Source organism: Rhizophagus irregularis, chromosome 12, assembly GCF_026210795.1.
Source record: "Rhizophagus irregularis chromosome 12, complete sequence".
Classification (NCBI taxonomy): domain Eukaryota; kingdom Fungi; phylum Glomeromycota; class Glomeromycetes; order Glomerales; family Glomeraceae; genus Rhizophagus; species Rhizophagus irregularis.
This window is the reverse complement of record NC_089440.1, coordinates 2,581,488-2,608,632: the sequence shown is the minus strand read 5'-3', so window position 1 is coordinate 2,608,632 and position 27,145 is coordinate 2,581,488. Positions and strand designations below refer to the sequence as shown.

The 27,145-nt window shown below is 24.9% G+C and overlaps 5 protein-coding genes across 5 annotated transcripts; 1 reads left to right on the top strand and 4 right to left on the bottom strand.

Moving 5' to 3' along the window:
- Positions 1-635: 635 nt before the first annotated feature.
- Positions 636-1,661, bottom strand: OCT59_004087 (uncharacterized protein; the record flags this gene model as incomplete). Its single annotated transcript, XM_066148059.1, has 6 exons — positions 1,418-1,661; positions 1,164-1,302; positions 962-1,067; positions 850-879; positions 714-757; positions 636-640 (listed from the first exon to the last, which is right to left on the bottom strand). The coding sequence occupies exons 2-6, from the start codon at positions 1,252-1,254 to the stop codon at positions 636-638; spliced, it is 276 nt and encodes a 91-aa protein (XP_065996698.1). The 5' UTR covers positions 1,255-1,302; positions 1,418-1,661.
- Positions 1,662-1,886: 225 nt separating this feature from the next.
- On the bottom strand, positions 1,887-4,247 carry OCT59_004086 (uncharacterized protein). The gene is made up of 9 exons (XM_025321396.2): positions 4,025-4,247; positions 3,871-3,959; positions 3,478-3,787; positions 3,253-3,409; positions 3,032-3,172; positions 2,814-2,961; positions 2,676-2,735; positions 2,452-2,594; positions 1,887-2,371 (listed from the first exon to the last, which is right to left on the bottom strand). The coding sequence occupies exons 1-9, from the start codon at positions 4,115-4,117 to the stop codon at positions 2,109-2,111; spliced, it is 1,404 nt and encodes a 467-aa protein (XP_025168953.1). The 5' UTR covers positions 4,118-4,247; the 3' UTR covers positions 1,887-2,108.
- A 3,176-nt stretch (positions 4,248-7,423) lies between these two features.
- On the bottom strand, positions 7,424-8,826 carry OCT59_004085 (uncharacterized protein). Its single transcript, XM_066148058.1, has 2 exons — positions 8,494-8,826; positions 7,424-8,398 (listed from the first exon to the last, which is right to left on the bottom strand). The coding sequence occupies exons 1-2, from the start codon at positions 8,533-8,535 to the stop codon at positions 8,036-8,038; spliced, it is 405 nt and encodes a 134-aa protein (XP_065996697.1). The 5' UTR covers positions 8,536-8,826; the 3' UTR covers positions 7,424-8,035.
- A 10,919-nt stretch (positions 8,827-19,745) lies between these two features.
- OCT59_004084 (uncharacterized protein) lies at positions 19,746-20,604 on the top strand (the record flags this gene model as incomplete). The annotated part of the gene is made up of 8 exons (XM_066148057.1): positions 19,746-19,785; positions 19,857-19,887; positions 19,966-20,004; positions 20,098-20,128; positions 20,220-20,252; positions 20,334-20,363; positions 20,445-20,475; positions 20,555-20,604. The coding sequence occupies 8 exons, from the start codon at positions 19,746-19,748 to the stop codon at positions 20,602-20,604; spliced, it is 285 nt and encodes a 94-aa protein (XP_065996696.1).
- A 3,858-nt stretch (positions 20,605-24,462) lies between these two features.
- On the bottom strand, positions 24,463-25,291 carry OCT59_004083 (uncharacterized protein; the record flags this gene model as incomplete). Its single annotated transcript, XM_066148056.1, has 7 exons — positions 24,463-24,477; positions 24,544-24,574; positions 24,657-24,688; positions 24,781-24,810; positions 24,895-24,926; positions 25,127-25,157; positions 25,238-25,291. The coding sequence occupies 7 exons, from the start codon at positions 25,289-25,291 to the stop codon at positions 24,463-24,465; spliced, it is 225 nt and encodes a 74-aa protein (XP_065996695.1).
- Positions 25,292-27,145: the final 1,854 nt, after the last annotated feature.

The following is a 27,145-nucleotide window of genomic DNA, read 5'->3' as shown; positions in this document are numbered from 1 at the left end:
TTGACAATACTCATGATAAGATAACGATATTTCACATAGATCCACTTTAAATACATTATAAACATCAATCATTGTGCCGAACAGTAATTATATCTCTCTTAGTTTTCAAACCTAGTTTTGATCTTAGATTACATACAGTATTGCCCGCACATCTTTACTTTCCAATGCTTTTATAGAAAGAAATGTTCATGTTTATTTTTCTTTGTAAATATATTATCTTATAAAGTTATTACCACTCTTAGAAATAAGAATTACATCTATCGAGAAGAACTATCAATCACCGCTTCACTGTCTATCACCATTTCACTGTCTCTTTGCCAGTATTGTTACTAGTCTACAAGAAAACTTATCATTCTGGCAAGCCTATGTCTTCGTCACTTACTTTGTCGACACAAATCTAACACTCACAGCAGAACAAACTTTACCGTAAAATTTTCTGACTTTGTTGGCTTTATTTTCTGCATTAAAAAACAGCCATTGTCAAAACTATCGAACGACTCGTACGACTGCATCAACTAGTATATTATTCCTATGACATGGATTGCGCAAATTTGGTATGTTTATTGTTATGTGCAGAGAAATAGGCACTAAATACACCGATATTGACATCTAGTAATTTGTTATGGATATGCACTTCATCCTAAAAGTTATTAAGGTGGAGTGAGCACAGTTATTATACATATAAGGTAGAGAATACCAAAATACCAAAATACCTGTAAGATTTCTGGCTTCATTATCTACGTCAATTTCTGTATAACTTTCTTCCAAGACTGTAAGTTAGCCTCTATAGGGATTTTTTCTATATTAGATTCTTCATCAATGGTTGATTCAGTGTCAACGACAATATACATTTGCGATGGTGCGATGGTGAGTCGAGAACTACCTTACGTTAATACATTTGCGACAGTGAGTTGAAAACTACCTTACGTTAATACGTTTGCGATAGTGAATTGTGAACTACCTTACGCTAACTTCGCTTTCTGTATTTGCTTTGACATCTTCAAAAACACATGATCTAGTAATATCTAATATTTCATGAGTAAACTCATCATAGTTATCTAGATCATCTAAAAAGAGGATAGATAGATTACTCAAATTACTTTTTTTCCCTGTTATACGAAAAAACAGAATATTACTCTTATTACCTTTCCTGTTATTCTTACCTTGCCAGAATCCATTATCTGCTTTAGCAATTTGTATTTCCTTTTTTTTTGAAAAAATATAATGATAATCAGCCGGTATCCACAAACACATCAAACATGATAGTTTATCAGCGAATCAACATAGAACAATCTATTAATGCTGTAATGTGGTAACAGAAAGGTGAGCAGCATTGAATAACATCGATTCGACCTATAATTCTATTCGGATTGTTAAGCGTTGTGATTTGTATGACATAATAATCACTTGGAGATACCTGCATGCCTCCAAGCCCACATTCTACAGAAATGTCAATTTGTACTTAATTCTGGAAAGGCTTTCAAAGTGAAAAGTGCTAAGATTGTTTGGAAGTAGCTTTAAATCAGAAGTTTCCATCACCAACACCTGGACTAAGAATTAACCGACCCTCCCCGAGTCAGGGAGTACCCTTCCATAATAAAATTGAAACGAAATTATCTTCTTTTTTTTACATTATATAATGGTTTAAAAGTATTTCCAATAAAAAAAAATTACGCGTTGCTAAAGTATATATTGTATAACAATAACCTTATTTACATCATCTGATCTTCATCGAACACGTCTTGCATTTACGCGTAATGCTGGCTGAAATTAATTTGCTTTCCTGTTATTTGTTGTGGTAGTTAAAACATCATCCAAGCCTACTGATAACGATAATCCGAAAAATTTTCAATAATATTAAAATTTCACTAAATAATTTATCTTTTGGAATGTAATCGAATATAATCGGAAACAAATATCGAAATTTATCTAATAAAAGCAGTGTCATTTTCGTTTATATAACATCAATTTTTTTGAAATAAATATACAAATACTGTATAATGATTATTACACTCAATAATAATAATGAAAATATTACAAAGATATTGCAATATTACTCTCTCTTTTATTATCCTCTTATTATAAACTAAAACAATTACTAATTACAATTACCACATAAATCTTTGCCATTTATGAATTTCACTAAACCAAACAAAAGGTTCTTCCAAAAATAAATGTTCAGTTTGAGCATTAACAGCAGCATATATCAAAAATTCAATAAACAATCTCAAACCATCAGGTTGTCCAATATGTAATCTAAATATATAATAAGGTATTATAAAATATCTAAATTCAAGTAATGGAGATGGAATTAACGAGAGGCATACTGCAATGATGTAAATCAAAACCCAAAGGAATGATTGTCGTAAAGCTTTAAAAAGGAATAACGGTACGGTTAGGATTAAAAGAAGAATAATAAAGTTAAATAAGAATGCTTTAATTCCTAATTACCTATCGATTCCAATAAAATCCATCCTCCTATCATATAAGCAGGAATTAATAGATACTTTATCAAATAATGTCTTTGATAAATATCCTTCCATATATAAAAAGTGTAATGTCGATTATCACTCAATAAAAATGGATGTTCGTACCTAATGGAATTTTTTTTAACGCGTTTTTTTTAGATAAGTAATACTTAACAAACAAATCAAAAAAAAAATTGGTAAACTTACGTGAAATTATTAATTACAAATATCATTATAATCGCGATTATAAACAAATATAATCTTTTTCTATTTGAATTATTTGAATTATTTGAATTAGTATAATCTAGTTATCATATTTATATTTATAAATTAATTTAAAAATACCTGTTTAATCTTAGATTCAATATGCCATTGAATAATCTTTCAACATGCTCAACTTTTAATATAATTGGTACAGAAAATATTGTTGTGAATGAAATGAAATAAAAGATTTGTGGTATATGTAAAACTGCTACATGATTCGATTTGTCACCTAAATAAAACAATATATAAATATAAATATATAATAACGCGTATTAAAAAAATTATTTAAAGTTATTTACCTAATACAATTCCACCATTCCATTTAAGAAAAATGACAAAGCTCAATAGGATCAAAAAATATGAACAGAGTATAGTCAATAGTTTTATAAAATTTTTTGAAACTAATGTTAAGAAACCACTTATTTCTTGAATTGCAATATCTGTAAATTTTATAAATTTTTCGAGATAAATTATTAGTAGACGAATATTAAAATCTTAACAAATAGAATTTTTTCCTCACTTGGTCTAATATTAATTCCTCTGTAATATGTCATTTTTCTCCCCCGGACATTTGATCTTTTATTACTAGAGGACAATAATGCTAACATGGAAGTACCTAAAATAAAACAAACCCAAATAATATTTGTTTGTCTAAATAATACGCTAATGCCTCCAACCTATAAATATAAGTTTAAATTAAAAATTTATATAAAATATACTTTGAAAGAAAAGAAAAACCACTTACTAATGCACTCATCCAATATCTTTCTTCAATAGATAATAAGTAACTCCATAACACAAAAAAAGTTGATCCAGAATCAGTGTAATATAAAAAATTATAAAACCACCCAACAGGAAATATACTTAATGTCAATGTATTAAATGACAATAAGTCTCTATCTTGAAATGGATGTAATTTTATCGTCAATTTCCATAATATTAGATACAATCCAATACCAAATAATACATTTGTGGCTCGAAGAAAATTTGTTGAACAGAAATATCGTGTAGACAATAATGATAATGGTCTTAGGATTAAATTACTTATTAAATATCTAAATTTTAAGTAAAAGGTTTTTAGTTGCATTAAACTAAAAGAAATAAAAAGAACTCATATTAAAAAGATCAAATCACCTACAATCCTGGTGGAGTTGTTAATTTTGGATTCCAATCATAATAATTCCCTTCACAATATTGTTTTGCTTGTGAAACATGAAATACTTCATCCTATTATTAATAAGGTATTAATTCAAATCAACCAAAATCGATCAAGCCAATTCTTCAATATTTACCATATACGGATCCGGAACATAATCATTTACTAAATATGCAACGATTATAAGTATAATTGTATGTATAATCAAAAACAAATATTGCAACTTCATGATCAAAAAATGATAAAAATGATGTGAGTAAAGAATTATTTACGATTGATAAGTCAGAAAATTATTTATGGTTGAAAAGGGGAAAGAGAGAATTGGATTACATTATACAATGAGTTAAGTTTGAATGAAATGGGAGATATAAAATTACCATAGTTTCTTTAAATGGTTTTTGAGATGAACTGGCATTATATTATTGGCTCAGATATCAGTAAGCGGATGATCTTGTATTATTATGATCCAACACCTGACCTAATCAAACAATTAAGCGAATCATAATGATCTGCTATTGTTTTATGCTTTACCACTGTTTTACCTAAAAGAATTTAAGCTTTCTCACCAAAGGGAAGCATTTCCCAGAAGGAATTACCTAAAGAATTTGAGGTAAGCATTTCCTAGAAGTATTTCCTAGAAGAAAGATATGAAGAAAAAAAATTCCCACCAAAATAAATGTTTCATATTTATCATTTCGAATAAATGACTAATTCTGATCTGTAAGGTAGATAGTGAATTCATTCATATATAATTTCGATAATTTCGGTGTCGATCAACTAATATTTTCTTTCTAATACCATTCCTTAGGTAATATTGGTAATATTGGTAAATATTTGTGTTATCCGAGTCTTATATGACGACATTTACACAATTTATTTCACGTAACGCCAGATTCCCATTTTCTTATTGCACCGACTCATACAGTTGACACGGATCACTACTATTTTTGTAACTTATTAAATGCAAATATATTATCGTTCCCGGAACATAATATAATAAAAGATTGCCGGTATTTGATTGATTCTTGTATAATTCAATAATACAAATAAATTGTTGTATTATCATTATTATTATTATTTTTTTTTAAATTGATAATTAAACCATTCTAATTTTAGATTCATCGTCGGGGATCTTGTTTCTATGGTTTGATTACTCATATGTTAAAATTTTGATTGGTTACTTTCAAGATCACAGTATATTGATAAGAAAATTTTTTTTCTTTCACGTTTAAAAAGAAATAGTAGTGTGTGAATTAAGTGATTCGTAATGTTACTTATTCTATTTATTACTTAATCTGCATATTCCGCTTATTCCGCTTATCCTAATTATCTATCGCAAAGAAAAATCACGTACTTTTTTCTATCTATAAACTTAATGATTGAAATAGTTTTTCCAGTTATCTTTTAATCTTATATCTAATCAGAAAAAATAAACCGTTTTAAAAACGTTTACAATTATACAAATCTGGCTAAAATATACAAAATCCAAGTTTCAGATAATTTCACAAATATTTTTTAAATATTCATTACAAGGAAAATAAATAAAACCAAATAAATAATCATTTTGTATATACTAATACTAGTACAATAACTAACTGTTTATTTTTCACATGATATAATGAGATTAATGAGTCATTACTAAACTTTATAAACTTTTATACTAAAACAAGTTGAAAACGTGGAAATTGTTGGCGATATTCACATTATTATTATCTATCTATCGGGATTCTATCCCAATTACTCATTCTTAATTCTCGTAACTTTTTTTGTGGATCAACCAATTAAATCGTAATTAATGAGAGTACACGACCGGAAATCACAGAAATCACATGATTCGCGTTGCGAAAAAAATAAAAACGTTAATCTTACACATGTTTAATTGGACGCAGAATAAATAATCAAGAAATATTTACCATCAATAAAATCTAAAACGGTCAAAATATTTTAACTTTATTTAGTTAATACAAAATGTTCAACAGGTACGACGTGTCTCTTTCATTTGGCTGAAATTGAGTTTTACCAGGATTTTTAAAAATATTTTAATTTATCTGATTCTACCAACGTTACAACTGTAGATTATCGAGCATAATCTCTTTTGATACTTGATTAATTAAAAATAATAACAGATAAACGAAACTTTGCAGTACAAAATTTCATTGATCATCTAAAACCGGTACACATCCTATTTAACCGGTTTTTAAATATTCTTTCTTTAAAGAAACGTTAAATCAGTTATTTATAATTTAATTATTAATTACTTTATTAAGATTAATAAATTCATTTATGAATGAATATATTAAATTTAGATATGAATGATTTTTTTTGTAAAAAGATTATCCAATCAAATTATTATTTTTTTTTTTTAAAAGGACCTTTTTTTAGATGATTTAAAAGCCATGTGATTTTAAAGTTTCAAACATGGTAATATATTGGAAAAATTTTTTTTTTATTTATCACAATATGTGAAAAATAATTTCAGAAAGAAAATAAATAAAAAAAATGGCGTTATTTTTAATGAAAAATTCGAAGAATTTCTTTTTAAAATTTCTTTTTGTTTTATATATTAGTAGATTGATTACTGTTACTCATACAACTCATACATATTATTGTACATCGGTTTTTATCGTGTATATTTTCGGAGATGTTATATAACCAAGCCCATAAAGATTTGATTATCTATTTTTAAAACTAACCATATTAATCAATTAATGTTAGAAATTGCCGAATTACTATTAACGGAAAAATTATCTTATTTAAATATATTATATTAAAAAAGAAAAGAAAAAAAAAAACCTCCCCGGTGGATCGGTACCGTTAAAAGAAAAAAAGAAAGTTCAAAATATGGAAAAAAGTAATGAAATGAATTTAGAACAAATATTTTTTATTATTACGAAGAAAAAAGGAATTTTATTAAAGTACAATAAGATTCAAAAATTGATAACAAAATGAACAAAAAAATGCCGCCCACCCGCTTCTTGCTTCTTCATTACTTTAAACCATACATTGCACATTACCTTGCAACATTACATTACATAACTTTGCAAATCATTAAAAATTTATAAATTATTGATACCGTACATCGCAGATCCCTGTACGCATTTATTGCAGGGACGTTATCTATGCGTTAAAAAGAATCAAAAAGAGAAATTATTCAATTGACAAATTTATTAAAGTTATTCAGCCCAAATCAAATTCGGAAGGTTCTGTTAAAAAATGTTCTCGATTCTTTTGCAAAAAAGAGTAAAATATTTCTTTGTTCATTGATCAATACATGTTGTGAATCTTGATCAATGCGAATAAAAGAAATTCTTATATACATGAAAATCATCAGCAAAAGCAATTTTTTACCTGCTTAAAGAGATAAAAATTTTATCATCATTTGTAAATTCTGAAACTGTGTAACCTTAACTTTCTGTGGCTTCGTATCACCTTCTGCGCCACTGCATTTGCGCCCGAATTTTATGTCATTGAAAGAAGTAATTTTTAAATTTTATTTACCATAAACAGATTATCTAATCACGCACAATGAAGAAAGGAAGAGACAAAATGAAATATCTTTTCTTTTAATAGTTACATTCACGTACATGATATTATTACAATAATAAAATGATTAATTTACATTCATAATTTACATAGAGAAAAGAAAAAGTAATTCAAAAAGAAAAAAAAAATAATTTATTTTTTTTTTCATATTTAACATCAAAATAAAAAAATTTTTTTTTCCCTCTTCTCTCGAATTTTTTTTTTTTAAAAAAAAAGTAGTAAAAAAGATTTTTTTTTTACATATATAATTTTGTTTTTTTTCATAAATGTTACTTTTTTGGGGGGTTTTTTATATACCGTGTGAATTTTTTTTTCTTAATGCGTTAAATTAAAAAAGTTTTTTTAAAAAGTTTTTATAAATTCTGTACAAATAAAATAAAAATGAAAAATAAAATGTCTTTTTTTTTTTTAGTAAAATACGAAAAGAAAAAATTTTTGATTTTTTGTTAATTGTTTCATTATTGGTAGAAAACGTCCGCACAAAATAAAATAAAACAATAAACGAATGTGTGATTTTTTAACAGATAATACTTTTTTTTTTTTAGAGATTTATAAAAATTCGCGTACTCGGCGTATCTTCATTAAATTTTCACCTAACTAACAATCAAATAATTATAGATAATCTCCGTTGTTGCCGTCTCTGATTAATCCATGGATGAATTTTGGTATATTTAGATGTAATTACATTTTCATCATCGGAAGATTGATAAGAACTATCTTGACTTTGTGGTTCGTCCAATATGGCTGCTGAAATCTGTGATGTAGGTGAAGGTGCAGGAGAAGTTGAAGATGAAGTTGAGGCAGACCCACTCACAATTTTTGTTGCTTTTGTGTAGCGATAATTAAAAGTTGGTGAAAGAGGGGGAGAGATTGGTTTGGAATAAAAAGAATAAGTTGGTGAAGTTGTTAATTTTATAGAATAAGAAATATCTTCCCGGCGACATTCATCTGAACAATAAAGTGCACCCTAAAAAATAAATTAAAAAAACAAAGGAACGTTAATTTCATTAATTTCTCGATGTCTGTATGAGTTTGCTTATCATCATCTATTTGATATCTTACCGAGGTATGTTGAGAACAAGTAAGACACCAGTCAAGATCCATTTTATTATTATTATTATCGAAAAAAAATGTGTAAAAGATCTCGAAATAAAGAAAAAATTTAAAATTTTTTAAAAAACTCCTTTTATATTATAACACTAAGAGTAAAGGTTTACCAAAAGACCGCGAAAAAAAAAGGTAAAGAAATTTTTCTTTGGTTGGTTTTTTTTTAAAAAAAAATGATGTTATTATTTATTTTTTTGGTCAAAAGAATTTAGCCTTTCCTCTTAGTGCAATAGTGTGTGAGTGAGAAGAAAAATTATTTGTTTTTTTTTTTTTTTCAAAAAAAATTTTTGTGGGCGTGCGGGGATTTTCACTTGTTGATATACTTTTTTTTTATATATGATATTTTTGATATTTTTTTCAGATTTTACTTTAGTAAAATAATTGCAGATTTTATCTTAATTTAGAAAAGCTTTGATTGCGATGAGCATCAAAAAATCATAACCAAATTATTACTAGCCTGCGCCAGCAATTTACGGAAAAAAATTCCGTTATTAGCTTAGTTTGGCGTAACATTTGTGTCAATTAAATCTCGCCATTTCGTGCCCCGGTTACAAACAATCTTTTACCCCACATTCCCTTTACCTCCTTCCTTAATGTATGACAATATGAAATATAAAAAGGTTCGATAATAATTATGAACTTTGTAATAAATAAAAAAATTTTTTTTTATTCTTTTTGTCTATAATTGAAGTTTTATTTATTATTATTTATTTGGGTATATTTGGTCAGTACGACGAAAATAATTTATAATCCAGGAAACAAAAAAAAAAAATATTTTTTTATCTTTTAATTAATTTTTTTTTTATTTTAAAAAATTATTTCATCATTTGTTTTAAAATTTATCTCATTTATTTCTTATAAAAGAAAAAATCGAGGCGAAGTTTTCGAGTTTCGACGCGTTTTTTAATATTGCTTATCACAACATTTTAAGCTCAGATTACATCTGTTACACATTACATCATGAAAATTTTATACAAGTTCGGAATAATCTGTCACCCCCATTGGATAATCACACAGCCTATATATTATTCCATTATTTAACTTGATATTATTAAAAAACCTTTATTAACCCCGCTAAAAACCCGTCATATTCCCGCCAAGCAAAATTGATATTCCCATGTTCATATGATCCTCATTCAAAAGCCAAAAAATTTTTACATTGTATAAAATAATAGAATTCGAGGGGGTGAATGTAATAAAAAAAGTTTAAGATTGCATCATTTATTAAACCTTTTTCTTTTTAATTTGATGAATTTTGATAGGCCGACAAATATGTCAGTGAAAAACCTGATTTAACTATTATCGATTTTTTTGTTAACTTTAATGAAAAGTACAAAGTTTCTATTTTTGGAAGAATATGACTATTTAATGATAAAAATTTTGACGAGACCAAACTTAAAGTCAAAGGGAAAAACTTTATAGAGAAAAAAATTTCTTTCCCAACAAACTATAAATTCTTGTTTTAGTCTTTTAATATCCAAGTGTGTGAAAAACACTTGCATCGGAAAATTCATTTATGAACGTTAAATAACGAATTTTTTCTTTCACCCTGCAGAATTTCGGTCGTTGACGAACCAATCGTTTAAAAACACCCAATTTTTTATAAGCTTATCTATCGGGATTTACATTACATTTCCTACAAATTTGGAATTTTTAAAAGACTTTCTTAGAAAACATAAGATTTACAAGCAATTATTATTAAAAAAAAAAAAGATTAATAAATTGGTAAGCGAGAAAATTCCTTGGGAAAATTTTTGTTTATGTAAACATTTATTATTTAATTTTTTTCTCAAAAGAATGATGAACGAAAACGTGTTTAAAAAGTTGTTACTGCCTGGTTTTATTCTTCTAGAAAAATAGAAAAATAAAATATGTTCCATATCACGTGATCTAACATTAATCATTTTTTATCCCCAATTTATATTAGATAATAATCGATCATTTATTTGTGTTAAGAGATGGGCGCAAAAAAAAAATTTATATATTTTTATTAATAACGTCCAAAATAATATAATAAAAACTTCTTGTTTAACGGCTTACAAAAAATAAAATAATTTTATGTAGAGGGAAATTAAAAAAATCACTTTCAAAAACGGATATCAATTCTTTTTTTTTTTTATTGAAAGAGAATTTTCTTTTTAAGGAAAAAACTTGTTTTTGCTTTTTTTGTCTATATAAAAATCTTATTTTTAGTTAAATGAAAACAAACCTTATTTAAATTTATTATAATATAAAAAAAAAACCAGTTTCTTTTCAGGTTTTCTTTTTTTTTCTTTATAAAGTATAGTTTAAAAATTTGAAATTTGATTTTTTAATAAAGATCTTTTTTAATCTAATCCATTTTTATATTAGGCTTGTGAAATTTTTTGTTACTAAAAATAAATTTTTGACACTTATAAATATAAGGTTAACTATTTTAAAATATAGTAAAAATTCTTAATAAATTTTGCATTAAAAAAAAATATTTATATAAATAAATCAAAACAATAATTCTATATTTTAACCTAACTATTTAAATAAAACAATAATTTTTTTTTTTAAAAAAAGTTAAAAATTGGTTGTTTAAAAAATTAGTTACTTTTTAATAAAATTTTTTAAAAATTTAATAATTGAATAATTTTTAATAAACTTATTAAATGACTTTTTGATCTTTTTAATAAACTTATTAAATGACTTTTTTAATGAACTTGTTAAATGACTTTTTAATGAATCTTAATGAACTTATTAAATAGCTTTTTGATGAACTTCTTAAATTGCTTTTTGATAAACTTATGATAAACTTGCTAAATAACTTTTTAATAAACTCATTAAATGACTTTTTAATGAACCTTAATGAACTTATTAAATAACTTTGGTGAACTTCTTAAATTGCTTTTTAATGAACCTTAATGAACTTATTAAATAGCTTTTTGATAAACTTCTTAAATTGCTTTTTGATAAACTTATGATAAACTTACTAAATAACTTTTTAATGAACTCATTAAATGACTTTTTGATAAACTTATTAAATAACTTTTTAATGAACCTTAATGAACTTATTAAATAGCTTTTTGATGAACTTCTTAAATTGCTTTTTGATAAACTTATGATAAACTTACTAAATAACTTTTTAATGAACTCATTAAATGACTTTTTGATAAACTTATTAAATAACTTTTTAATGAACCTTAATGAACTTATTAAATAGCTTTTTGATGAACTTCTTAAATTGCTTTTTGATAAACTTATAATAAACTTGCTAAATAACTTTTTAATAAACTCATTAAATGACTTTTTAATGAACCTTAATGAACTTATTAAATAACTTTGATGAACTTCTTAAATTGCTTTTTAATAAACTTATTCAATAACTTTTTGATAAACTTATTAAATAACTTTTTAATAAACTTATTAAATAACTTATTAATAAACTTATTAAATGACTTTTTGATAAACTTACTAAATAATTTTTTGATAAACTTACTAAATAACTTTTTAATAAACTTATTAAATGACTTTTTGATAAACTTGTTAAATAGCTTTTTAATAAACTTATTAAATAACTTTTTAATAAACTTATTAAATGACTTTTTAATAAACTTATTAAATGACTTTTTGATAAACTTGTTAAATAGTTTTTTAATAAACTTATTAAATAACTTTTTGATAAACTTATAAAATATAACTTTTTAATAAATTTTTTTTTTCTTTATTTTAATTTAATTTATTTTTTTTTTTATATAACTTTAATTGTTTAAAATATTATTTATAAAAAATATTTATACTTAAAATTATTTAAAATTCTTAAATATATTTTAAGAATTTTAATATATTAGAATTTTAAATAATTTAAGAATTAAATATATTGAAAATCAAATTTGTGTAAAATTTTATTTAAATTATATTTAATTTAATTTATACTTTTAAATATATTTTAAATGTATTTTAAATTAAAAATATTTTAAGTAATATTTTAAATAATTAAATTTTATTTTATATTTACTAATTAATTACCTGTAATATTTTTAATAATATATTCATATCCTAATAATATTTTTTATACTTACGTATTTTTTTAATCTGAATTAATTTATCCTTAATAAAACTTAAAGCTTACAACTGTACAGTTGAATCTGATTCATCATCAATTTTTTTTATAATCTGTTTATATAACATACTGTACAATCCTCTTTGTAATTTCACAGTAAGAGCAGTGACATTTATTATATAATATCTATTTACTATAAACTTATACCCACCCATCCTCATGTAATATGAAAAATTTTATGTTAAACTTATATGTTATATAACCTTCAAATACCCTTCCACCCCTAAAATATTATGTAATAAATGTCACTACCTAATCTATCCACAATTTTGGCACTGATTTATTTTAATATTTTTTTTAATATTACTAAATGTTAATTTCTATAAAATAAAAGAATTATTTCATGTATTATATAAATATTATAATATTATAAAAATTATTAATATTTATAATTTTCTGTAAAATAATTATTATATTATTTATAAAATTGATACGTATCACCACTGGCGTTACACTGCCAGTATCATATATAGCTGTAGAATTCTACGATATGATGTAATACTGATGTAAAATTGATAATAAATTAAGCTTTCATTAAACTTTCTTAACCACCTATCCTCTCTCCTTCTTTCCATTTAACATTATAATTACACTCATTTGTTTTTATCCTTTCCTTTCAAATTTAACTCATAATATACATATCATGAATAGTAAAATTGTTTTAAATAATACCAACCAAGATGATATATATAAAATAAAACTTCAGGTTGGTGATTTATTTGATGATTGGAATTCTGTTCATATTGCAGTTGAAGCATATGCAAAATAGCAGGGTTTTGTCACTAATAAATACCACAAGGATCTTGATTCTATTGACAAGTAAGTCCATTATTCAACACTAAGAATATGTCTGTTTGAAATTTGGAATAAATTAAACTAAGAAAGTTAAGGATATTAATACTCATCGTGATACTGTTTCAGGCAAAATAAATTGCCTGGCATGTTAATTTTTACTTTGGAAAACGTGCAAGTGCTATAAAACTCACTCAACTTTCAAATTATCATAATCATCAATATAATTCAGAAATTAATTACTTAGCACTGAAAATTTTAAAACTTCCACATGTTATCTTGAGTAAGATTAAGCATTATACTGTTTTTGATCATTTAGGAGCTGGTCTCAACAGTTAATAATCTAATTTATAATTTGCTTTGTATGATATTTTTATATAGTCTACTATACTAGACTAACTTAGATTTGATTTAATATCTCCTGACTAAAGAATTTCCAGAACATCATATTAAAAAGAAGAATTTATATAATGCAATTAGCAAATTTAAAGGTGTACGAATCCATAATGAATTTGATGCTGCTGAAATGTTATCATATCTTCTGAAACAGCGTGATATAGATCAAGATTATATAGTTATATCATATTTGGAGGGTCCAAATAATAAACTTACAGGCCTTTTCTGGATGACTAGCCAATAGCATAATGATTTATGGCCAAAATATCATGACGTGATTATCCATGATAATACAGCAAAGACAAATCGTTATGATATGGCATTAAGTTTATTTGTTTGTATTGATAATAATTTCAAAACGAGAATTGTTGGACAAACCTTAATTAAATATGAAACCCAAGCTGCTTATGAATGGATTTTCCAATGTATGTTAAAATCAGTTGATAATGTTTCACCTAAAGTAATTTTTACAGATGGTGATTCTGCAGTAATTGCTGCTATTCGTATTATCTATCTTCAAACACAATATTTGTTATGTATTTATTATATTGTTAAGAATGTTAAAAAGAAGGCTAAGTCAAAATTACATGGTAATTCAGTAAAAAGATTTGTTGAAGATTTTTATCATATGCGAAACAGCTATAGCCAAAAAAAATTTGAGTTAAGATATCAAAATATGTTAATAAGATATGAACCTTGTCATTCTTATCTTGAAAATAAGCTTTATCTTAATCGGACTGCTTGGGCAAGATATTCAATTACAAAGATTTTTACAGCAGGAGTTGAATCTACTCAACATATAGAGTCTATTAATGAGGTTCTGAAAAAACATGTTGATCGTAGTACTTTATTAAAGGAATTAGTAATAGCAATTGAATATGAATTAGAAAAAGAAGCTTTATATACTCGTATTAAAGATTATTATGGATCAAATCCATCTGTTAGACTTTCATCAACCTATAACAGTATATTTAAGGAGATTGATAATGTATTAAAAGTTATTTAGCTCTTATTTCTTTATCTCTTCAAAGAGCACAAATAAAACAAGTACTGCTATATCAAGGAATGATGATTTCTATTAATCAAATAAGTTTATTGAGAACTATTAGGATTAGTTAGAGTTAGGGTTAGAGTTAGTTAGGGTTAGGTTAGGGTTTGTTAAGGTTAGGGTTAGGGTTAATTAAGTTAGGGTTTGTTAGGATTAGAGTCAGAATTAGTTAGGTTAAGGTAGGATTATTTTGATTAGTTTACGAGCCTTTATGCTAATTATACAAAGAAACTAATTCTTTCGTTATTTTTTTTATTTTTAAACTAAAGAATCCAATAATGCACCTGATGGTATAATTGAACAATTATATAATGTACCACAAATTCGTTTAAAAGAATTACTATCTGGCATACTATCTGACGATATTCAAGAACTTTGGGAAGTATCTAGCATTGTACCTGCTTCAGATAAGCCTTTTAGACCATACTATGTCATTATTTTGAAAGATTCATTATCACTTTGTACTTGTATGTATATTATAAATCAGGGAATGCTATGTAAACATCAGTACCGAATTTTAATCCAATCAGAAAAAGCAGTATTTCATTTATCTCTTATTTATAGTCGTTGATTTGAATCAATTCCATCAGAATCATTAAATATTACAATTGTCAAAGGAAAAACAAGTAAAACAGCTACACCTTTACATTATATTAATCAAATTAGACTTAATAATTTTTATACACCAGCTGCAAGAAAACGTGTTAATAAAAAAGTTTAATATGGGAATACAATGTCTTTGGCTAAAACAAGTATTCAAATACTAGCTGTAGCAGAAAGTACTACTGCAGAATTGATTGGAATTTTGATGCAATTTATTATGAAGTATCATAATAATACAGGTTTAGACATTGAAGAAGTTTATCAGTTTAGTTCATTATAAAACAATGTATTGCAAGAGTTACATATTAATATTGAAATTTGCAATAATACACAACAGCCTTTGGATAATATTCAGATACTATCTAATCCAAAATACCACAAGGCAAAAGGGCACCCTCCTAAGTGTTATAAATTATCAGTAGAAGATAATAATCAAACTATGGCAAAATCAAATGAAGGTGGTCTTAAAACTTGTAGTTATTATTTAAGTAGAGAATATAATATTTGTGGGTGTGTTAAACATAAAGCTGATAAAGAAAATGTTAATCAGCATAATATTAATAGTTAGGAGCATTGTAGCAAAACTAAAATTTTTAATTATTTGCATTTATGTCTTAGAGTAAAACAGTATATAAATTATTAGCATTAGAATTGTATTTATTGTATTATTGTATAACGATAAATTATAAATTTACATTAACAATTGCTACAAACATTTAAATGAGAATCACGTGTTAACATTATCACGTGACACTAGCGGTGGACACCTAAGGCGATAAATAGCAAACTTGTATTAATATTACATATTTTATTTTTATTATTTCAGGATATTTTTAATAGAAAATTGCTAAAACTTACCAATAGCCAGTAATATATTAGCATTAAATGATATATTTTTAATTAGAATTAAAAATCTATTAAAATACTGGTTAATATTACATTATAAATTCACCACTAATAATCAATATAAAAAAAATTTAAATATTTTATCAATAGAAAATTACTAAATATTATTAATAGTAACTGTTACCAATTTAAAAATTTTTAATTTTTTTCATAATTTATATAGTATTTAAAATTCTGAATATTTAATATATAATTTATAATTGATTTATAATTTTATATTAAATTAATATTTTTTATTCTTTTGATTTTTTAATTAAATCTAAATAAAATTTTTTTATTTTTATAAAGTTTATTAATAGCTATAATTTAATAAAAATCAGTTGAATTAAATTATTAAATAATAAAATAATTGCAAAAGACTAATTTTTAAATTTTTAATTTAATTGAATTTGCTTTTTTTATTAATAAAATTAAAATTGATTTTTATATTTTTTATATACAACTGGATTTTAATAAATTTTAAGTTTTAGAATTCGATTTTAAAATTAAAATATTAATTTAAATTTAAATATATTATTTTTAGTTAGTTTTTTTTATATTATTATACTTTTTAAAATTCTATATTCTCTGTATAAATTATCTAAAAAAAAATTATCAGATTATCAAATTATCAAATTAAAGATTATAATCAATAAACTAATAAATATCTAGTAATCTAAATAATAATCTAATAATCTAATAACTGATAATCTGATAATCTTTTTTATTAAATAATTTATATGAAAAGTAACAGAATTTTAAAAAGTGCTATAAAAAGATTATTATTTAAATATTTAAAATATAAAAATTTGACTTTTATAAATAAATTACATTTTACTTTAAAAAATTTCTTTTTATTAAAAAAATATTATTTAAATTATTTAATTTTAATTCTAACCAAAATTATAATTTGACTAAAATTAAATGGGTTACAGTACATTTTACCAAAAGCCATTTCATCAAAAGAATATTTTGCCAAAAAATAGTATCAACATTATGCAGAATTATAAATAATTTAGGCCAGAGATTATTTTTTAACGAAATGGCTTTTGGTAAAATATTCTGATATCAATTAAATAATAATAATACTTTATTTTAAAAATTTATTTTTATAAAAATTGCAAATAAAAATTTAATTAAAAATTTTAAAAAAATAAATGATAATATAATATTTAATATTTCAATATTTTTTTATTTATTTTAAAAATTATTTTTAATTTTATAATTTAAAAGGATTAATTTTATATTCACCAGTGGTTAATTTAAAATTAATTCACCAGGGGTGAATTTACCTCTGGTGAAATTCACCAGTAATATGATAATTTTAGTTTTATATTAATTTTGTTTGTATTACGTTTTACAATTTTATACACGTAAATAAAAATTTTTTTATGAATTTTTTTAAACTGTAACTTTTTTTTCCAAACATACTATTAAACCCATACAACTCAATTTCATAAATTAGAAATGAAATTTATAGAGAAATTTGTGTTTTTATAACACTACTAACTGTTTAACTCCTAAAGTTTTATATTTTTTATTTAATAACTTTAGAGTGTAATTTCACTACTTGAGTCAAATGAAATCAATTTTTTTTATTAATTAAAAGTTGTTCAACAGAGCCAAAACTACTTGTATATTATTTTTTATAAGTGTAGGTATAATACATATAAAGAAACCCATATTTTTCATAATGGTACTAACTTTCAAAATTGTTTTTTCATTTATTAACTTCAGAGCGTAATTTTACTACTTTAGCCAAATGAAACCGACTTTCTAAATTAATTCAGCAAGGTCGAAACTACGTGTATATTAATTTTCATGGGTGTAGGTATAATATATATGGAGAAACCAACATTTTTCATAATGGTACTAACTTTCAAATTTTTCTTTTTTCCGTTTACTAACTTTAGAGCGTAATTTCACCACTTTAGTCAAATGAAATCGACTTTCTAAATTAATTGAAAATTGTTCAGCAAGGTCGAAACTACTTTTATATTAATTTTCATGGGTGTAGGTATAATACATATGGAGAAATCTACATTTTTCATAACGGTACTAACTTTTGAAATATTTTTCTGTTTATTAACTTCCGCGCGTAATTTCACCACTTTAGTCAAATGAAATCGACTTACTAAATTAATTGAAAATTGTTCAGCAAGGTCGAAAGCACTTGTATATTAATTTTCATGGGTGTAGATATAATACATATGGAGAAATCTACATTTTTCATAACGGTACTAACTTTCGAATTTTTTTTTTTCTGTTTATTAACTTCAGCGCGTAATTTCACCACTTTAGTCAAATGAAATCGACTTTCTAACTTAATTGAAAATTGTTCAGCAAGGTCGAAACTACTTATATATTAATTATTATGGGTATAGATATAATACATATGGAGAAATCTACGTTTTTCATCATGGTACTAACTTTCGAATTTTTCTTTTTTCCATTTACTAACTTTAGAGTGTAATTTCACCACTTTAGTCAAATGAAATTTACTTCCTTTATTAATTGAAAGTTGTTTAGCAGTATAAAATCTACTTAATACTTATAGGATTTATCTATTTTTTATAATAATACTAAATTATAAATTATTGTATAATATATTATTATATTTAAGAGACAGATTGTCATTCAACCGGAGAAAATGATCGACATTCTATAATTAATTTTACGGGCTTTGTAATTAATAAAAAAAAATTTTTTGGAATTTCTTGTTCTTTACTATAAATTTTTTTCCAATAAGTGAAAAAAAACAGTATACAATAACTTTCATGTCCAAAAAAAATATTTCATAAACTTGCACTATGCGGTATACATATGTAGTTTTAGTAGAAACTGTACAAGTTTAACAAAGAATGTGAATATTAAAAAGATCCAAATAAAACTAAATAAAGATTTAAAAACTAAATAAAAAACCAAATATAGCTTAGTTACAGTGAAAAATGTTCAAAAATTTTTCATCCAATATTTGGGTTAATAGGAAATTTACTGTCGGAATCTTGCGTTCCTACATAGAAAAGTCAAAGACGCGAAACTCTAGCGATTTCAAACTTTGCAAGTGGCTTAGCTAGGATTGTCACTATTAATTACCGTCTTTAAAATTTGTGTATCATATCACATGATGATATGACAATCTGGTAAAAAAGGAGTATTAGCCATTTTTAGCGATAATTTGCATAAATCGGCATTATTAAAATTCTCCGGTTGAGTGGCGATTTGTCCCTTAAACTATATGGGGTGAGTGCTGGGAAAAGGGACCAAATCGACATTTTATACTTTTTGAGATAAATGCGATTTTGTGATTTCTGACGTAAATTCCAAATATTCGGATCACAAGACAAAAACCAGTTTATTACAAGACGAAATCCAGTTTTTATATCTGATCATTTGATGAGTTATTTATTTATACACAGTTTTAGAATAAATACTGGTAACCGCATCTTTATTTTAAAATCTGAATAAAAAAAATATATTCTAATGCTTTCTTTTCTTTCTTTTTAGGTTCTTCGGCTTTCTTAGTTCTGCGGTCAAGGTATTTTCATTATTTTTCGTTTATTTGTTTCTTTGTTGCTCCATTTCGTTTCTAATGCTTTCTTTTTTTTCTTTTCAGGTTCTCTGGCTCTTTTCGGTTCTGTGGTCATTGGTCAAGGTATTTTCATTTTTTTTCGGTTGTTTTATTTCTTCGTTTCTCCCTTTCGTTTTAATTTTGTTTCTAATAATGCTTTCTTTTCTTTCTTTTTAGGTTCTTCGGCTCTCTCGGGTTTGCGATCAAAGTATTTTCTTTTTTTTTATTTGTTTGTTTCTTTGTTGCTCTATTTGTTTACTTTTGTTCCTAAACTAATGCTTTCTTTTTTTTCGTTTTAGGGTTCTTTGGCTCTTTTCGGTTCTGCAGTTAAGGTATTTTCATTTTTTTTCGTTCTTCATTTCTCTATTTCGTTTTAATTTTATTTCTAATGCTTTCTTTTTTTTTCTTTTAAGGTTCTTCGACTCTTTTTTGGTTCAGTCAAGGTATTTTCATTTTTTCGTTTGTTTCTCTATTTCGTTTTAATTATGATTATGTCTCTAATGCTTTCTTTTCTTTCTTTTTAGGTTCTTCGGCTCTCTCAGTTCTGCGGTCAAGGTATTTTTATTATTTTTCGTTTGTTTGTTTCTTCGTTGCTCCATTTTGTTTCTAATGCTTTCTTTTTTTTCTTTTTGAGGTTCTTCGGCTCTGATGGGTATTATCAAGTACACACGATGGTTGCAATGAGATATTAATCAAAAATCGATTATATGTTGTTTCCCTACTAATATAATCTCATTTCAACTTTCGGCCACAAAATTTATCGTATGTCTTTTTTTTCATTTTGCTTCTTGCATTTTGTTTCCTACTAACTTTATTTCGTTTTTTTAGGTCCTTTGGCTCTTTCGGTTTTGCAATTAAGATATGTCCAGCACTACATGGCCGTTTCTTCTTATTTTTTTATTTCATTCTTATATTTCGTTTCTTACATTTTGTATTTCGTTCTTTTTAGGTCTTTCGGTTCTTCTCTGCAACTACTAAGGTATGTTTTTTATTTTTTTTTGTTTTCGTTTATTTATTACATGTAATTTCCGTTCCCTATTAACTTTATTTCTTCTTTTATTTTATGGGTTTGGTTTTCACTTGGTCACCTGTTACTTTCGTATTTTTTTTGTTTCCACTTTGTTTTTTCCGTTCCTTTCTTTTTTTTTCGTTCCCATTTCGTCTTTTTCATTCCTTTACACTACTCTTCGTTCCTTCCATTTTTATTCCATTCCCACTTCATCTTTTTCGTTCCTTTACACTACCTTTCATTATTTTCATTTTTTTTTTCCATTCCCACTTCATCTTTTTCATTTCTTTACACTACCCTTTGTTCCTTTCATTTTTTTATTCCCCCTTTACTACATTTCGTCCCCCTTCATTCTTTTCATTTTTTTTTCATTCCCACTTGTTCTTTTTCGTTCCTTTCGTTTCTTTTACTCCCCTTTGCTCCATTTCGTTCCTCCTTCGCTCCCCCTTCGTTTCTTTCATTCCCTTTCACTCTCCCTATTTTTTTCATTCACCCTCATTCTTTTTTCCTTTTTCATTCACTTATTCTCTTTTATTTATCGTTGCGACTCATTTTTTTTATAATTCCTATCAAAAAATTTAAAAAATTTACAGGGGATTTATATGCAAATTACGAAGTGAGAAATATTGAATTTTATTTAATAAATTAATCATGAGTGAAATCACCCTTAGGTGATTTCACCCTGAATGCAAATTAGCAACAGTCTTAAATATCTATCTAATTTTCAGATTTGTCTTTACTAGGTTTTGGTATAAGTGGTTTTGAACAATATTGATCTTTTTTATCTGGATGAGTAACATGTTCACGGATTTGCTCATATAAGTACCATTGTCGTTCTGCAGATAATTTCTTTGGTAACAATATATTTGGAAAACTAATTAAAGGAGTTATATTTTTTTTAAGAATTGAAATTTCTATTTTTTCTCCATCAACTTTTGTTTGAACATTTACTATTCCATTTTTTTCATTTGAAATTTCAAAATGATGCTGCTGAAGGATTTGTGGTATTTTAGTAAATTCTTTATTTAAAAATTCAGTCCATTTATAAAAAAGAACTTTTTGATTTCCACCTAAACCATAAATTGTTTGTGCTGTATTAAATCCTCCAGTAGTAGAATTATGAACTACTTCTACCATATCAGAAAGATCTTGAACTTCTGAAACTCGCATTTTTAATTTAATTAATCCAAAAAATCCATCTGAAGAAAACTTTGTATGACCAGCTACCATAAAGCAGTATTTAATCCGATCATGTAAACCATTCATTACTCTCCATGTTAAATATTGAATCATGGCATTATTTTTGTTTTGACCTGAACAATTATCAGCATGAACGATTAGGTATTTTTCTCCAAGACCATGGGTTTTAAAATAATGATGGACCAAAGAAATTACAGCATCTGCACCTTTTCCCACATTTTCATTTTCTTGTATTAAATAATTTTTCTATAAAATATATTATTAATTTTATTATTAATTAATTTAATTTTATATATTTTTTTTTAGTTTATATAATTAAACTATACCTGTTGGGGAAAGGCTTCTTCACAAATTCCAAAAATAGAAACTTTCCATGGTGATTTAAAGTAAATTGATCCCTAAAAATATTAATAATATTAATATATAATAAAAATGCTAAGTTTTTAATTATTTAATATTTAAACTTTTACCTCTTGTTGTGAGGAGTAGGGAAGGTGAACACCTTCAGCAAAATCCCATGAAATATGATTTTCAAATTCTAAAGAATTTGAAACTCCAGGACGTATTATTAATTCTTTATCAATTTTTGTTAATTGATCTTTAGAATTTTTTATACAGTTTCTTAAATAAATATAAAATATAAATTAATATACAAAATTGTAAAGAATTTATTATTAATAAGTTACTAACCTATAATAATCTCTTTCTTGATTAGCCCATGTAATATGTTCATGCCATTCTTTTACTTTATCATCCTTTTCATCTTGATTCCAAAATTGTGTATTGAACCTCATATTTTTACAATGAAAACACAAATCACTTCTAGGAGATAAAAATTTAATTTCTGGAATATATTTTTTCCAAACTCTTAAAAAGGTTCAACGACTTATATAATGTTCAGAATCAATTTTTAAACTTGATTCATACAGTCGATATAATCCTATATAACTATCACTAACTGGAAGAAAAATTATAGCCATTGTATCATCACGAAAACTACGTCCTATAAAATTAAATAACTTATTAATATATTTATTAAGTAAAATAAGTTATTTGATTAAAAATCAATAAATTATACCTGGAGAAGGTAATCCATGAATATTGGCATAATTAATAATAAAAGTAAGTATATGTAAAATTGTTTCAAATGTTAAAGCATGACTACTTTTTCTTCTTTTATTTCCATGTAATATAGGTTTAAACCCATTTATTTGATAATGACTTCGAATCATCTTCCATTTTTTTATACTTAGTGAATAAATATGAAGAAAAGCTGTTTCACAAATTTCAATTTCATCAAAGATATATTTAATAGTTAAATATTTTTTTTCAGTTTTACTATGATGGGTTTGATCTGAACGTTTCATAGCGTGGAGTAATCCTAATAAAAACATATTTAACTCAGATTTTGGAAGTGATTTTATTGTTTGAAAAGAAAGAAAGAAGAGCATTATCATGATTGATTTTGGTTGTATAACATTTTTTATTACAACAGTCAGAATGAAGAATAAGCTTAAATGCCTTTTCATCCTGTTCATTTAAAAGCTTTTCCATTTTACTTTGCTCTTTTTGTTCATCATCATCATCAACATCCATTATATCATATAATTTTTGAAATTTTTCTTTTTGAGCTGAAGTTAAAATTTCATTTCCTTCATCTTCTGATAATTCATCTACGGAATATGCATCACTTTCATCAGGAATTGGAGTGGATTCCGGTTTGTCATTAATTTCTAATTCACCATCATTTTGATATAATGCTTTAAGTTGTTCAAATTCTTTAGATAATGAATTTATTGAATGGGCTTCTATAATTGTAGGATAAAATATTTCATGAGTGGACTCCATTAGTAAGAAGGATAAGAAGAATGAAAAAAAAATTAATGCAAATTCTATTTATTTAAATAAAATACCTCCAAAAAAAAAGATTTATTGTATAAAAACATTAAATATACAGGATTGGTAACATAATACAACACTTAAATTGATGAGATGTCAACGCCATTAGCCATATATAGTCTTATGAAAATGATAAAATAACGATGATAACGATAGATAACGATATATAACAAATAAATTTCCCAAAATTTGCAACATAATACCAAAAAAAGATTTTAGACTAATACAGAAATTTCATTATTTTCGTTGAAAATTCACATTACAAATTTCCCGTAGTGCAAAATACCAAAAAAATTATCATTTTTGTTAAAATAATACACTACACTGATGATAATAAGGCTAATAATGATAATAAACCGAATTATGAATAATAATAACAAAAACCAATGTTGGCAAAATAAAACGAACTGTAAATGAAATGAAATGAAAAATAATTAGATATGAAGAACCTAAAATATAAAGCAGAGACAAAATAAATAAAATGGAACAAATAAACGAAAAAAAAATGAAAATACCTTGACTGCAGAATCAAAAGAGCCAAAGAACCTAAAAAGAAAGAAAAGAAAGCATTAGAAACAAAATTAAACCGAAATGGAGGAACGAAGAAACAAAAAAATGAAATAAATACTTTGACTGCAGAATCGAAAAGAGCCGAAGAACCTAAAAAGAAAAAAAAAGAAAGCATTAGTTTAGGAACAAAAGTAAACAAAATAGAGCAACGAAGAAACAAACAAATAAAAAAAAGAAAATACTTTGATCGCAAACCCAGAGAGCCGAAGAACCTAAAAAGAAAAGAAAGCATTAGAAACAAAATTAAAATGAAATGGAGAAACGAAGAAACAAACAAACGAAAAAAATGAAAATACCTTGACTGCAGAACCGAAAAGAGCCGAAGAACCTAAAAAGAAAAAAAAGAAAGCATTAGTTTAGGAACAAAGTAAAACAAAATAGAGCAACGAAGAAACAAACAAATGAAAAAAAGAAAATACTTTGATCACAAATCCGAGAGAAGAAGAACCAAAAAGAAAGAAAAGAAAGCATTATTAAAACGAAATGGAGCAACGAAGAAACAAACAAATGAAAAAAAAAGGAAAATACCTTGATCACAAACTCGAGAGAGCCGAAGAACCTAAAAAGAAAGAAAAGAAAGCATTATTAAAACGAAATGGAACAACAAAGAAATAAACAAACGAAAAAAAAGGAAAATACCTTGATCGCAAACCCGGGAGAGCCGAAGAACCTAAAATAAAAGAAAAGAAGCATTAGAATAAATAAAACGAAATGGGAAACAAGCAAATGAATATACCTTGACCCGTTGACCGCTTAGTTTAGTTTCCAGTTGGTTTCAATTATCTACTAAGGAGCAATTATCGAAGAAGCATTTATAATTAAAAATCCCAATAAAGTAGTTATGGAAAAACTCTACTATTTGGGCTTGTCAGAGGTCTTTATTGGGAGGGAGTTTTAGTGATGTTTAAAATTATTTATAGGAATTAGTAAAAGACATCGGTGGCGTTAAGCGCACTGGGAGGGGAGCGAAATGGCATTGGCTTTATGCAGGCGCGTTCGTTAGTTTAGTTGGGCTACTTAGTCAAATAGTATCGTGCGATGTAGACATGAATACGTTAATATTTCATATAGCGTGCTCTTTATTTTTTTGCTGTGTTTATTGTTTTATCATGTATTTTAGATAGATACTTTATTTAACGTATATCGAGTTCGGTGCTTGACGTGTAAAGGTTGTATTGCGAGGCGCGAATTCCTTATTAATAAAAAAAAAAAATCGTACACTGAGTCAGTGCACAAAAACTTTTAATTGGTTGTAAAATTTGGTCCCTTTTCTCAGCACTCATAAATGTTGTAGTACTGTTTTGGAAGTGATCTGCAAAATTGATTGACATTTGCATCTCCTTATTTAAAAACAACTAAACCAGATATAGGGTAACAAAGTGTTACAAGGCCGTAGCGCAACATTTTATTATGCTAATGACCCTTCAATATTAAGTAAAAAATGTTTCTTAGATAAATCTTTATCCATTTGTAATAAAAAATAAATTTTCACTGAAATGTCAATTTGGTCCCTTTTCCCAGCACTCACCCCATATATTTTATATAAATATTTTTATTAATAAAATTATTATTTTTTTCAAAACAAAACAATTTAAATTTTAATAATTATGTAATATAGGTGAACTTTACCTTGGGTGAATTTCACCACTGGTGAATTTACCCCTGGTGAATTTCACCACTGGTGAGCGTTAAAATGATCCAATTTAAAATATAACAATTCATCAAATAAATTAAAAATTTTTCAAATACATATCAATTATTGTATATATAATAAAATTTAAAGGCAAATTTTTTTTATTATAATAATTATATTAAAAATTATAATATTATATAATTATTAATAATATATAGTTTATGTATATAAATTAAAAATCAGCTAAAATAAAATTTATTTTCAAATTCATAATTCTGGCCAAATTTTTCTTAATTCTAGCTAATAATAAAAATTAAAAAATGCAAATCAAATATAATACTACATTTATATAAAATAACTTTTAAATTAAATATAAAAAATAATACTTCTTAATGATATTTAAAAATATATAAAAAAATTTTTTTAAATACTTTTTATTTTTAAGATAAAAGTTGGTACATTTTTTTACTAAAAATAAGGAATAATAAAAAAAACTTGAAAATTGTCAAATATATATAATAAATAATTTCAAATTTCAAATTAAGATAAAATGTATTTTATATAAGGCAATTTCTATTTGTACACAGGATGTTTAAACATGGGTCATATTAGTAGATTAAAAACGGCATTCAAAACCTCCTTTAATGTCTTAAGTAAACTTGCAAAGCAGGTGAAAATATATATATTTATCTGTAATATAATAAGAATAAAAAGTAAAAGAGTATAATGTCAGTAGCTATATAACCTGTGTACAAACACCCCGTATAAAATTAGAAATTTTTTTTATATAATTTATAATAAATAAATTCAAATTTATAAAGAAAATATTTTCTTTTTTTTTATTTTATTTGTATTTTTTAATTGAATAATTTGAATATTAAAAAACAAATTTTTTATAATGAAATAAAAGAAAT

Excerpts from the sequence above, each read along its gene's own strand:
- OCT59_004086 (XM_025321396.2), bottom strand. The coding sequence starts at position 4,117 with ATGAAGTTGCAATATTTGTTTTTGATTATACATACAATTATACTTATA. Across the intron at positions 3,788-3,870 it reads TTAACAACTCCACCAGGATT|ATATTTAATAAGTAATTTAA; the intron begins GTAGGTGATTTG and ends CTTAAAATTTAG. Across the intron at positions 2,595-2,675 it reads TTTGTAATTAATAATTTCAC|GTACGAACATCCATTTTTAT; the intron begins GTAAGTTTACCA and ends AAATTCCATTAG.
- OCT59_004085 (XM_066148058.1), bottom strand. The coding sequence starts at position 8,535 with ATGGATCTTGACTGGTGTCTTACTTGTTCTCAACATACCTCG. Across the intron at positions 8,399-8,493 it reads CTTGTTCTCAACATACCTCG|GGTGCACTTTATTGTTCAGA; the intron begins GTAAGATATCAA and ends TTTATTTTTTAG.